Below are 14,024 nucleotides of genomic sequence, written 5' to 3'. Positions count from 1 at the left end.
AACAGTTCAGTAACAGACTTACATCAAATCCATGAATAAGAGTCAATTAGGAAAAATGGAGGAACGGCAATACTCTCTAACAGAAGGAAAACAGAGGGACACACTGAGACTCTCTTCTGAGACTAAGACTAAACAACTCAGGTTTCTGGCTCCATCTTATGGCCATTTGAGAAACCACACCCAATTACACTTTTAGCATTCCCTTAAAGAGGCAGTATTAAAATGTCTATCCTGGTTTATATATTTTCCAACCCAAATAGCTGTTAGGTGACTTACATTCCTAACAAGTGTGTTACTTCTCATTGCTCTTTAGCCTAAACCCATTCCAACAATTGTAAAAATGCGGAAATGTCAATCATGAAATTCTGATTGCTCTTGTTAGCAGAAGGGGACTGAGAATAAAAAATTCAAGAAATTGAAGAAAATTTCGTACTCACCCTCTGTTAAAACCTGTTTTAGGAATGACTGCTTAAAGAAGCTCCAAGTCAGCCTTGCTTCATTCCAATTAATAATATCCTGAAATATATAAATAATTGGGTATAATGAAATACCCTGTACCATTTTGTCTGGGTTTAAAAACAGTAGACTTGGCTCCAGTTAATACTTCGACTACAGGCCTCTCTCGAACACCAGGGCTAAGAAGGCTAAAAAGAAATCCTGGAAGAAAGTAACGGCAAGTACCTCTATATCACTTCCAAGAAAACTCCATGGACATATCCAGGAAATAACTGAGGTTCAAGCTTGATTCAATTTACTGTACTTTGATATACCAGTCAAAATATTACATGACACAACCTCTGAAACAAAGACTATTTCATTAAAACAAGGTCTTAATTAAATAAAAAATACATACGTATATTTCCCTGTTCCTGATCTAGTTTCTGTTATATTTTCTGCAAGTGTTAATGTGGAAGACTCTTCATTTTTATAGCTACATTTTAATATGCAGCTCATAGAAACGTCTTTTATTATATCTGAAACTGTTCACCAAATTAAAATGCAGTCATTTTAGCTTACTCATGTGATTTTGTATTAGAATTAACTATATATATTCATAGTAAAATAAACTGTCTATAGGCTAGAGGTTTTCTAACACTTTTCTGAAAAATGATCTCCATACAGGATCATTGAGCTAGCCCAGGTATTAGCAAAAGCCATTTTCTGTACAATATACCATATTTATTATTTCTAAAAGGTACAATCATCTCTAGATCTAAAGATTTGCTTACATAAATAAAAATCCATTAGATGAAGTTTAAATCTAATATCAAAATGGTTAAAATATTTTTGCTCAATAATTTACACCTCTATACTTAAAAGTATAGAAAAACTTTGATGCACAGATATATGCCACATGATACAGAGAATAAGAAAGATGCCCTTGACAGGAATTTACAGGAAATGTTACCTAAGCAAATGGGCCAAAACATTTTTTTATGTCCAGAATATGCAAATAACATTCGGAAATGAATAAGGTAAATGCTTCCCTAAATTACTGAAGGAGGAGGAAATACAGGTTGATCAGACCACAAGATTCTGTTAGGTTTCCTTGATAAAATATTGTTTTTATAGCAATATTATTATTTCGGAAATCCTTTGTTTACGTATCCTAATTAGCTCTCACAAAAAGCCTAAGAGCAAAAATGTCTCAGCCCATTCCAGGTATGATTTTTTTTTTATTTACTAATATTGAATACCCAATATCCAAATGATCTTACTATGTAACAAAAATGTGCACACGGGATCTAAAGTATTATATGTTTATTTTTTTCAAACAATAAAATATAAATATTAAAAATGTAACCAACTGAAACCTGAAAAATGACTGTGAAACTAAAATTGATTAACAGCTCACTGATAAATCTATGATACTTAATTTAAGAATTTATTAGGACAATTTGGTTACTCATGAACAACAACAAACATCTTGTGCCAAGAAATTATCTGATATTTTTAAAAAGTTGTTGAACTTACCTCATTTTGTCCCAAAGCAGGTAAAAAAGATACCATCCTAGTAATAGGAAATGATTTTTTGTTTGCTTCAGGAGAACCCAAAAAATTCATGAAATATATTATATAACATGATACTAGAATGGTAGTGTACAAAAGCTGCAAAGGAAAAATAATTCATATTGGTTTTATTGTCAACATGACAATGCAACATTCTTATTTGAACAGCAATAAAAGAGAATGTCAGCAACTTTCAAAGGTTATGCAATTACATCCACTCTGATCCAGCATAAGGATCAACATGGTGAGGCAGCTGCCAAGGGCCACAGGATGCAAGCAGTATGACTTTTCTTTAGGAGGAATCTTTCAGCCTCAATTTTCAGTTTGTACAGATATATTTGTGAGCACTCACCTTAACTTGGGCCAAGAAATTTAAGATGATGAGGGGAATGCTACCAGTAGGAAATTTAATGCTGAATTATTTTCAAGACAAACCCACCCCTTATGTTCATCTCACCTCCTTGGCAGAGTAACACTGGCACTTCTGCGTAAGACACAAGCATATGCTAGCTTTCCATCTATACCAGTTATCCATCATGCTAAATTAAAAGTTATATGTGTCCAGCGTGCACAGGGATATAAATATATTTGCTGGTGAACACCATTACTGTGATGGGACTTAAGAAAAACATGCCAGTTTCTACAACCAATTCATATGATAGATCCAATAAATGGTAATAAAGCAGGGAAAAAATTGTACCTGAGCCAAAGAAAAGATATAGAGCCCCCAGTGTGGATACAAAACTACTAGAAGAACTGTCAAAACACATTTGCAAAGGATTGACAAACTCTCAGCAATCACCTGTAAAGAACATACAAAGATCTTATAAAAAACACAACTTCTTAATACTTATGTGTCAGATTCAAGAAGCATGCAATCCAGAATTCTTATATTGAAACTTTTCTACAAATATGCAGCTCTGAAAAGCCATGAATACTTTCTACAAGAGCAGAAACTTCTCAAAGTACAATTTTTCTTTAGGATGACATTTTCAGTTGTTTGGGTGTCCATATCCTCTGTGCCAAAAACAATGAATTGAACCCCAGTTAAATTATTCTTGCTTTGTTTCAGGAAAATCAGGTAGTTATCAGGATTAAAATCCTATTGATTTCAATGAACTCAATGTAGTTGAGTTCATCACCCAATGATAAACAGGTAAAGCAATACTATGGAAGAAATCTTATAATCCCAAATGTTTCCAGCTCTGCAATGATGGCTCTCTATTGTAAACAACGCCACCATCAGCTTTGAAAGGGAAAGAAAAATAATAAAAACAATTGCCAGAGCTGAAAAGGTACTTAGTGTACTTCATGGTTATGCAGGTGTGGCTTTTGTAAGAGTACCTCTATGTAAACCTCATTTTGCCAATGCAACAGCCCTTCCACCACTTGTGCTTAGCCACTCTAGTGTAATGGTTAAGATGCTGACTAGAAACCAAGAGACTATGAATTCTAGCATGAGGCTAGTGTGTAACTTTCTCAGTCCAACACATTTCAGTGTTATTGTTGTGAGGAAAATAAGAAACAGAAGAATTATGTACATTGCTTTGAACTGTACAAAAATAAAAGGTGGTATTATTATTATATACTGTGAATTCAATGTGAAATCAACGATGCCGGTTCTTTAGCTGATGTTGGCCTTCATTCGCATCAAGTTCTTCCCAAAAACCTAGGCTGTCATAATCTATATGTGCAGATCAAAGCAGTATGGCTTTTTGTATCTGACATTTGGAGATTTTATCAATATGCAGATTTTTTAAGTATTGTCCAAGGCTTTGGGGTATGGTACCCAATGTGCAATAATCACTAGGACCATCATTGCCAGTTTATGCCATAATCCTTCAACTTTCAGACCTTGATACTTTGTGATTATTTTGTATCTTTGTATTATGTAGGGTTCATTCAGTCAGCGAGATATTCAGATTATTATTATTATTATTATTATTATTAGTAGTAGTAGTAGTAGTAGTAGTAGATTCATTTATTTATTTCATCAATGACTAATGCATTTAAGTTAATGTATTTAGCTTAATCAGTAAATCAATATTTTACCTATAAGAAAATGTCAGACGAAAGATTTTTAACTTCAGAAATCTGTTCATTACTATAATTTTAAAAGAAGCAAGAAATACAATTTCATATAGTTTCACAAACCTTTAGCCGGACAAGTAAATGTATTTGAGCTAAAACCCAAAAAGGTTCCCCCAGAAGTTCAATCACAGCGGAAAGACAAAAAGCAAGTACTCCAAAATTATAGTAAGGAACTGCATTTTCACTAGGAACTTCAAGTATATCTAGCCAGATCCAGCCCAGGAATACACACCAGCATACGCCCAAAGGAATTCTACAAAAGTTAAGAAGATAAACCATTAAGCCAAAATTAATAACTTGCTCTTTTTTTCCCCGTCTTCAGTGTGAATTCTTAGAAAAAAATCTGTATCCAGTTTTAGCAAACAAGAGTAAATACAATAAACTTCAAAAGTACATGCATCTGTTTTTTCCTACATCTGCAGAAATAAATTATTTCTGTAGTTTAATTACAATATTTCTTGGAATGCATTATAACTTATAAGGTTTTTGCATACATATTTATTTGAGAAATCTATACTTTTCATCCAGTGCTTCAGGGTAGGAATGCTCTTTGAAAACTAATAGCCTAATACAAAAAGCAAAAAAGAAACAGCAAGCACAAACAGCAAATTTTGCAGGTGTTACATGCAAATATGCACGAATGTGGATACACACAGACAAACACACACACAGAGCGTGCTTTTATTTGCTCCTTTACTCACTAAAAAAGCCAAGGCACTTACACTTCTTTGACTAAAGCAGAGTATTATATAAAAGATCCAGTCTTTCCCATCAGCATTGACTTTCCAAAGTTTATTCAACTTTGGAACATTAGTATTGAAAATTGGAGATTGCTTTTTTCCCCCCCAGGCAATAGGACAAGAATTATTCCAAAGAAAATCATTCTCGTGCAAGAGCTAAATAGCAGCTTTTCTCAATTTCTCAAATGTGGTTTATGGAGATGTTGTAATTAATATATGCAATTAGAATTAAATTAGAATTAGGTAAATTAAATTACCTAATTAAATATTAGGTAATTAATATATGCAATTAGAATGAAACTATTACAGATAAACTAAGATATAATTTAGGTAATTATTAAGTCCCTTAACAATTTCATATCCTATCTTGAGGAACTCATGACTTCAAAAACAAGCCCCTCTACTACTTTTCAGAAATGCAAGCAAAATTGCAGAAGAACTGCAGAAGAAAGTAACTAAAATTTTCAAATGAGTAACTTAAACTTACGTTAGCCATAATAGATTAAATGTTTGTGTCCAGTTTCTCCTTGAGCTCCCACTCAAACAAGCTTTACGGAATGCTTCTCTGGCTAAGAAAACTATTGTGGAATAAAGCAGCGTCAGTCTAATATTTTGGGAAGAAAAGGAAAGAAAAAAGAAGGGAATTTCATTTTTAAAAGGTAATTTCAACTAACAATAATTTCATTATATTGTTAATATAGCTATATATTAACTATGTAACTACCAGTATTTTAACTATCAATAATATGTACCAAAGGAGATTTGATTATCTTAGGGGTTATCAATTGTGAATAGCACTCACCCAGGTTCACATGCAACCCGGGGAGAGTCATAAAATTTTATGGAAGTTGTGCCAGACACAAACCAGGCATTTGAAATTTAATAAGCTCATAAGACATTTACCATCTGCCACCTTTTTTAACAGAGGAAATATGAATTGCCCCAATATATATTTTCAAATTACTTAAGCTTCAGAATACTTACATTTTAATCTTTTTTAAATCAACCTTTAAATTAACCTTTTATAAATACATAGCTTTTAAAGAATTCTTAAATTTAGCTGTTAAAAATCTGAGGTGATACCAAAAATTTCAATGAAGTTTTTCTATTTTACTTTGCTTCGTATATTTTGTGAATTGAAGATCTCATTTCTGCTGAATTTAAGAGTTAGAAACTATATTCATGCCTGGTAATGATCCCCAGATGTTAGCGTAAGTTTCTTTTCTCTGGATCCTAAGTTATATTTAAATGTTATGCTAAGTTTCTTAGTAACACTATTAATTTCAGAAAAATATGATCTTACAATATTTTACCATTTTGTATGCAATTGTAACTCACTGAGTATATTACATAGTATCAAGAAAAGTGGAAATTTATACAACAGATTTATCTATGTATTCCCATTGCTTATTTTTCACCTGTCTGAAAATCAGTTTCTTGAGGGTTTTGTAATAAAGATTAAAATCAAGAAATATACAAAATGAAAACCATAAAACAATGGCACATTGAAAATATTATTCAGGGTTTTCTTAGGTTTCTTCTAGAGTTCTATTGCTTTTGGTGAATCATGTTACAATTTTAAATGTCGTGTTCTTTCAGCAGTAATTTTGCTATAAAATAACCATAGGTAAAGAATATTACATTAAAGCCCAGGTGTCAAACTTGTATCACATTGCCGTCACATGACATATCGTGTTTTCCCCCTTTGCGGAGCTGGGGTGGGCGTGGCCTGCACATGATGCATCTGGCCAGTGGGTTGCCAGTTTGACACCCCTGCATTAAAGTATCACTAAATCTACATCAAGTTACACAACAGCTCTCTTTTAAAGGTAGAAATGTATTTTGGACATGTGACTGTTATTTTTCACACAAGGTGTTTGTGAATTAAGAGAAAATAGAAAAACTAGTACATTTGACAATACCTAGTATACAATTAAACCCAGTATATTTCACATTTTGAAATAATGAAGAAGCAGCAAAACTTATTTATTTCATTTCAAGAATCACTCAGAATACTGAATACCTATTAAAATCAGGAGTGTCTTTGGAAACATAGCATTTTCAAAACCACTAGATATTTACATAATTTAGAGGAAAAGGCATTTATTCAAAAAGCTAAATCACAAACTCAAATTTGCATTTTTACATCAGTGCCAACATTGATTCATCCATACAATTCAAAATATCTCCTTGCAGAATCATGCCAAGCAGCAGAAAGTAAAGTAATTTATCAAAATTTATTCCTGAAAGAAATTAGAGACAAAGCTATTATAACTTGGAACCATTAATATTTCATGTTTTTATAAATGATTATGATTTATTACCTTACATTCACAAGACCAATTATTTCTTTTGATACATAACGTAAAGTAAAAGCATTTAAGCCAAACGTAATTAGCCGGAATAGCACCTGCAAAAAGAAAAATGAAATTAATCAGACATTAACTTTCAATCTGTAAATGAATTCAGACTTCAACATTTGTTTGTTTTTTGGCCTTTTGTTCAGGACTTCATCTTAACACCATTATGATCTTATCGCTACTAAATAACAATAAACGGTTCAATTCAATTTGTCATCACTCAAAAGACATCTAGGATTATTTGCTTGTTCTAACAGTGGAAGTTAGATACTCCAAAAATTCTGCCTATAAGCTTTTACTACAAACTCAGTAATAACTCTACAGATACTTATATTTATTGATTATACATGTGAGAGCAAGTCCTTATAAGGGATTAAGTATAAATTAACGTTCTCTCACCTTTAGATTCAATCCCACTCATAGCATATGAAACACTTGGAACACATATAACTTTTCTTGGTTTAATTTGTAATATTACTAATATTCATCACAAAATAAAAACATTAGCTTGCATTTCCAAATAAACATTTCAGCATGGAAAAGAACAGTCCTACTGTATTGTAGGATGTAGAACAAAATGGTAAAAATCTGAGCATAATGAAAAGCTTTTCCAAAAGGGTATCAGCATTATTGTTAGTTTTTATATAAGGTGCGATATATAGCAATAGAAAATAATTACTGGTACACACAATATTGTAATTACAGCTTGCCTGAAATGATTCTTAATTGCCATACAGCTACTGAACTATGCTGTTTGTTTAGATTAGAGCCTAACCTAATCTGTGGGACATGTTTGTGGCCTTTTCTGAATGATCCCCATCAAAGAATTCTCATACATAACAAGATTCCTTTTTTCCTGAGTTAGCCCTACAGATTAAGGGCAACATCTGTTTTAGGGAAATGCAGGTGTCTTTGCTCGATTTAATTATACCAGACATGGAACCTCAACAATGTAGCTGTAGGACTATATTATATCTGCAAGTCTACTAAATGCACAAAAAAGACTCTGAAATAACCTCAGTGGAAAAATGTCTGATGAAGATTATAAAACTTGCAGAGATGGCAAAACAACTTGCTTAATTAAAGTAAAATCAATAACTACATTTATCAGTGACTGAAAATTCCTTCTGGCCTTTCTGTTGTAAAAATAGAAAAATGAACTTGTGATTTATGGGACCGAGAATGAGAAAGGATAGCTTATTAGAAAAAGGAAATTATGATGTAATCTTAGAGAGGGTAAAATATAAAGGCATTTATACCACTGTGAAAAGATCATAAGATAATCTTTATATTCTTTTCTTTTTTTCATATTATTCTTCCTTATTTTTATTTCTTTTCTAATATTTGCATTTTTATCTTGTTAAAATATTCTTCTATAAAATATATATTCTTCTATATATATATATATATACAATATACACAGAGACACAGACACGATAGATAGATAGATAGATAGATAGATAGATAGATAGATAGATAGATAGATAGATAGATAGATAGATAGATAGATAGTGTACGTATGTATGTATGTATATCTGCAAATCTACTAAATGCACAAAAATGAAAAGACTCTGAAATAACCTCAATGGAGGCCTGATGAAGATGATAAAACTTGTAGAGGTAGCAAAACTATATATATATTCTACATCCTTGGCATTAAATGAATCACTAGAAAGAATACCAGAGGAAATGTTTAGCTTTTGGATGCATGTATCACTAAATTCACTTATGGTACCTATCTCATTGTCAATTTTGAATAAAATGGTAACATGAGATCATAACAACTTTATCCAATTGTCTGAAATTAGAACCATCTGACTCTTTGCACTGAATTGAAAATTAAATAGAGAAAACAAGAGCATAAGAAGAGATATGACAGGAACAGATCCAATAGTAAAGTAAATCCAATAGCATTTATTTAAAAATGTGATGCCGATAAGCAAATTTCTCTTAGGCATATATTCTTATTTAGGCTTAGACCTTACATATTCTGCCATTTGCCATAAATGTTTTGAAATAACTTAATCCACAAATAGTTTTTATGAAGTACTGGTACTCTCTCAGATTAAATTCAAGTGATTTCTAGAAATGTCAAATATGCAATGACAAAGAGATGAGGGAAAACAAAGCATCTTAGAGCAGCGATCGTTCACAGGTGGGCCACAGCCCACAGGTGGGCCGTGATAAAATTTTGGTGGGCTGCAGAGAAATCTCATCCCCAGAGCACCCCCACAAAGCAATTAATCCAGGCTGCGCAGAAACACAAGGCTACGCGCGGGAACCCTCCCCGCCCACTCACTCCTTACCCAGTAAATTTGCCTGCTAAATTGCTATTTTTCCTTTTTCCAATCATCATCTGTTCTGCTGTGCCGGGAGATTTAGATTAGCTAGGAAGCAGAAAATGGTTGGATTTCTTGCTTTCTAGCTAGTCTTTAGATCTTCGGCTCAGCACAGCCAAACCTCCCTTAGGACTGAAGGTTTGCTTGCAAGCAAATTCAGTGCAGACTCAAAGCAAGCAAATTTGAGACTGAGCTAGCCAATGGCAGATAGATAGATCTCTGAATGAATCTGTGATTCTGTGAGCAACTCAGTCTGCCTACTTTGCCTGATTTTGGGTAAAAGTTGCTCTTTTTTATAAAAAAATTCAATATTTATGTAAATATTTATAATATTTACATACAAGCCATGTCCAGCCAGTCACATGACCACCAAGCCATACCCACAAATTAGGCCCACCCACAGAACCGGTTAGTGGTCCCTGGGATCTAAAATTATGTTTGGTGGTATCTGAGGTCCAAAAGGTTGGCGACCCCTGTCTTAGTGGATAGTATCAAGATTCAGAGAATGATGACAAGCTGAACAAGCAAAAACCAGCAAGATGAAATTCAATAGAAAAACAATGCAGAATAACTGAACAGGAAGGGGGGGAAACCCTCAAAAGTACAAATATGGCGTATTAGCTTGATACCCATGATTCGCTACAAAACTATGTGGTCAGGCTTAGTTTTGGGGGAGGAAAATAAGGGGGGAAAATTCTGCCTCTGCCTACCAGCATCCATCAGTATTCAACTGGCTAGCAGCCTGTCAGTGTGAGAGAGTTGAGGGCTGTTTGGAAACTGAAACAGTATTTTCTGTGTGAGCAAGGAGACAGCAAGGAGCCTGGGTGTGGCTTAGCTCAATTGTTCTATACTAAAGCTTGGTGCTGTGAAACTGAACCTGAAACTCCTCTCTGCTGCTTCTGTTTAATAATAATAATAATATATGGAATACTAATGCTCTGATGAGCATTTCAAAAAATCCTTTCTTAGAGAGCACCTAGAAGCAAAGAGGAACATACGTGCCAAATTTCAAGTTTGAAGGCTTTACAGTTCTGGAGATTTTGTGATGATGCATAAGTGGCATTTTGCTTTTATATAGAGAGAAAGATGCAGGGGAGACCATACAGGCCAGCAGTATAGACAAAAAGGACTTGGTGTCTTGTTGAATCATTTTAGGAATGATTTTGAAAACTAGAAGTATCCAGAGGAGACCCAAAGTCACTTTTTTCAAAAGGCAACTGGACTTTCATGGGGTAGAGGGGTTTCTTTTGCTTCTCATCAAAGAAGCTTCTTCAATCTAACTGGTGGTGAATGACTATTGTGCAATGCCCAGAGTCAATAGACACAAAATGGACAGCAAACAATAAATATTTCCCACCAAGAGAGTTCAGTTGCCTTTTGGAAAAAGCACCTCTGGGACAACCGTGACCTGAATGATTGAGAAGCTCGACAGACATATATCCAGAGGAGAATAACTATGATGGGAAGGCCAGGGCATCATGTCCTGGAGCAGTGAGGGAGTGCTGAATATGTTTATCCTGAAGAAAATAATATATTCTGGGAAGGCATAATATCTATTTTTCAAGTCTCTCAAGGGCTGTCCCATAGAAGACAGGGCAGAACTGTTCAGAGTTGTTCCAGGATGCAAGAAACACTAGGTTTAGATTACAAAAGTCGGTTTCAGCTGAGCATCAAGAAAATTTCTTGAAGAGCTGTTCAACAATGGAACAGTGCCCTGGCAGTGTTTAAACAGAGGTTGGGACAGCCACCTATCTGGGATGCTGGAGCAGGGGATTCCTGCAGTGGTGAGCAGGTTGCAGCAATCTGCTGTTGCAACAATTTGAAATGTCGATTCCAACATTTGGACTCTTTATGATTCTCGAACCACAGAACTTGAGGGAAAGACTTCGGTCACATATGCTATGATCAATTAATGTTTGAAAGTCCACTGATTTCTGCCTATTGAAGTCACTTTGCCTCCCGGCTCCGCCAGCAACTTATTGACGTGTCTGGGCACGTTCGGCTTCTCTCCACTGAAACGGGAGCTTGAGATTCACCATCTCTCCTTGGAAAGAGCCAGTTCGAGGAAGGAGAAGCCGGCAGCCGGCAGAAAAGGCCGCATAAGGGAGCGAAAGGCTGCTGCTTGAGCGCCCTCTGATCTCCATCCCCGCCTTCCCATCTTCTGGGGCGGGTACCTGCAAGAGGGCGTTGGAGGAAGCCAGCTTGGCGGTATCCCTGAGCACGTCCTGGGAGCCCATCTTCCCCGGCACCGTCCCGCCATCTTTCGCGCCCATACAAAACGATTCTCCGTGCGCTCCTTCCGACCTTTTTCCCTTCCCTCGCTGGTTGCCTTGTCAGAGGAGAAGCAGCCGGTGGCTCCTCCCCGTCGCGCTCGGATCCCGTCAGCCGCGGAGGGAGGACGAGAAGGCGGCGGCTCCGACGCTTGATTCACCTAATTTGCTGCCGCTCTGCCCTTGCCTCTGTTGTTTTTTTCCCCCTTTCTTCACTCCTGCACATTCACACGTGGCAAAACCGGGAATCCAGATGAGAAGTCTCGTGCCGCGGAAGGTGCCCCTTCTCTGAACTGGCCGGTTGTCTTGGGCAGGAGTGTTTACCGTGGTTAGGCGGAGGAGAGGCTGCTTTCCCTCAACCCTATCTCTTACTGGGAATGAAAATCGGGACTTGGGATGGGTTGCCTCTCCACTGAGTTTGCGACCACTGCCTGCTGCTGATGTTTTTCTAGTTGGGGGCATTTCTTTGAAATGTCTTATAGGCCTTAAACGTGGCAAAGGTTAATGCATGGTACTCCCCTACAGCTTAAACTGAAACAGATTTTATTACACTAGTATTCATGGACATATAAACATGCAGAACAACAGAGTTGGAAGGGACCCTGGAGATCTTCTAGTCCAACCCACTGCTCAAGCAGGAGACCCTATACCGTTTCAGACAAGTGGCTGTCCAGTGTCTTCTTAAAAGCCTCCAGTGATGAAGCACCCACTACTTCTGAAGGCAAGCTGTTCCACTGGTTAACTTCTCACTGTTAAGCAATTTCTTCTTAGTTCTAAGTTGCTTCTGTCTTTGATTGGTTTTCACCAGGAAAATTAATCAAACATAAGGAAAACATCCCCTAAAGCAGTGATCCCCAACCTTTTTGACGCCGCGCCCGGTACCGGCATCAGCTGGGCGCCGTGGCCCGGTACCGGCATCAGCTGGGCGCCGCCATCTTTTTGATGAAAAAGTGCTTCCGGTGACCTCACCGGGGCGTTTTCATCAAAAGATGGCGCCAGCGCTTCGTGAGCTTTTCGGGTAGAAATGGCTTTCTACCTGGAAAAGCTACGAAGCGCTGGCGCCGCCATCTTTTTGATGAAAATGTGCTTCCGGTGAGCTTTCTATCCGGAAAAGCTCACCGGAGCGCATAGCCGCCATCTTTTTTGATGAAAACGTGCTTCCGGTGAGCTTTCTACCGGAAAAGCTCACCGGAAGCACTTTTTCATGAAAAAGATGGCGGCGCCAGCAAGTCGTGCCCGGTAGGAGTTGTTCCGCGGACCGGTGGTTGGGGACCCCTGCCCTAAAGCACTCTATATCTCCTATCTTTTGATGAAGAAATTCCCTGCTGGTGGAGAATATTTTGGCGTTCTTAATTTGATTCAGGCCACTCTCGGGTGTAGTGATGCAGGACACAGATTTTGGCTCAAAACTTCAATAGCAAGATCCTGACACAGGATAATTCTCTGTCCTTCAGAACTTTTGGTTTACAAATAATATAGCCATGGCATTTGGGAAGTTCATTTGAGGAAAGTGGAAATCATCTTTTTTTGAATAGTTCTATGTTCTTCTGTCTAGGAATAGCTCCACAGGAAAACAATTTTCGGGTCCCTCCAGATCTACTGTGTGCTAAATGTAATCTTGTCACCTACCATATAGTTACTATGAACATGAATTAAAAAGTGAATCTTTCATCACTGAACCATTTTCCCTTTGAATTTGATAACTGATACAACTGATGCACTGTCAACTGCATCAGAAAATAAGGAAGCATGAGTGAATCCTTATCTCATGCCAAGCCAAAATTAAATAAATCATATTATACCTTAGCTCAGTGCATGAACTGCATCTGCCTTCTGTCTCAGTGGGCCTTTTAATGGTTAGCTTCCCTGTGTAAAGGGAGATGCTGATAATGAAAAATGGAATAGAAAACTGTTACTTAATTTCTAATCCATATGCCCATTACGCTAAGCCTTGATTTCTAATTTTTCAACAAGTGGTAAATGTTCCAGGTTTGTCTACCTCACAAATAAGCTTCCGGTGTTAATTATTAAGCCATTCACACAATTGGGCTGGAACTAAACTAATAGTGAACACTGATTAACCCTTAATTGTGAACTCATGTACTATGCAGTCATAACTATAAACTGTTTTTCTCTATAACTAAATCATAAAAATGGTTTGATTTGGTTTAGCTTATGTAAACCCAGACACAGGTTTTGAACCATAAGTCATGG

General features: G+C 36.4%; 1 protein-coding gene across 1 annotated transcript in view; it reads right to left on the bottom strand.

Moving 5' to 3' along the window:
* RFT1 (RFT1 glycolipid translocator homolog) overlaps nucleotides 1-11,886 on the bottom strand; it is a 30,316-nt gene extending 18,430 nt beyond the window's left edge. The window contains exons 1-7 of the mRNA XM_026680570.2: nucleotides 11,715-11,886; nucleotides 7,166-7,251; nucleotides 5,329-5,445; nucleotides 4,165-4,354; nucleotides 2,711-2,812; nucleotides 1,975-2,109; nucleotides 438-516 (exon numbers count right to left, since the gene is read on the bottom strand). Of these exons, the coding sequence (XP_026536355.2) occupies nucleotides 438-516; nucleotides 1,975-2,109; nucleotides 2,711-2,812; nucleotides 4,165-4,354; nucleotides 5,329-5,445; nucleotides 7,166-7,251; nucleotides 11,715-11,813 (808 nt within the window). The 5' untranslated portion in view covers nucleotides 11,814-11,886. The remainder of the gene's footprint in view (nucleotides 1-437; nucleotides 517-1,974; nucleotides 2,110-2,710; nucleotides 2,813-4,164; nucleotides 4,355-5,328; nucleotides 5,446-7,165; nucleotides 7,252-11,714) is intronic.
* Between the last annotated feature and the right edge of the window lie 2,138 nt (nucleotides 11,887-14,024).

This window comes from Notechis scutatus, chromosome 2 (assembly GCF_049901735.1).
Source record: "Notechis scutatus isolate UNSWTSFEM ecotype Mainland chromosome 2, rNotScu1.2, whole genome shotgun sequence".
Taxonomy (NCBI): Eukaryota; Metazoa; Chordata; class Lepidosauria; order Squamata; family Elapidae; genus Notechis; species Notechis scutatus.
The sequence above is the reverse complement of the archived record's forward strand: the minus strand, read 5'-3'. Positions and strand labels throughout refer to the sequence as shown.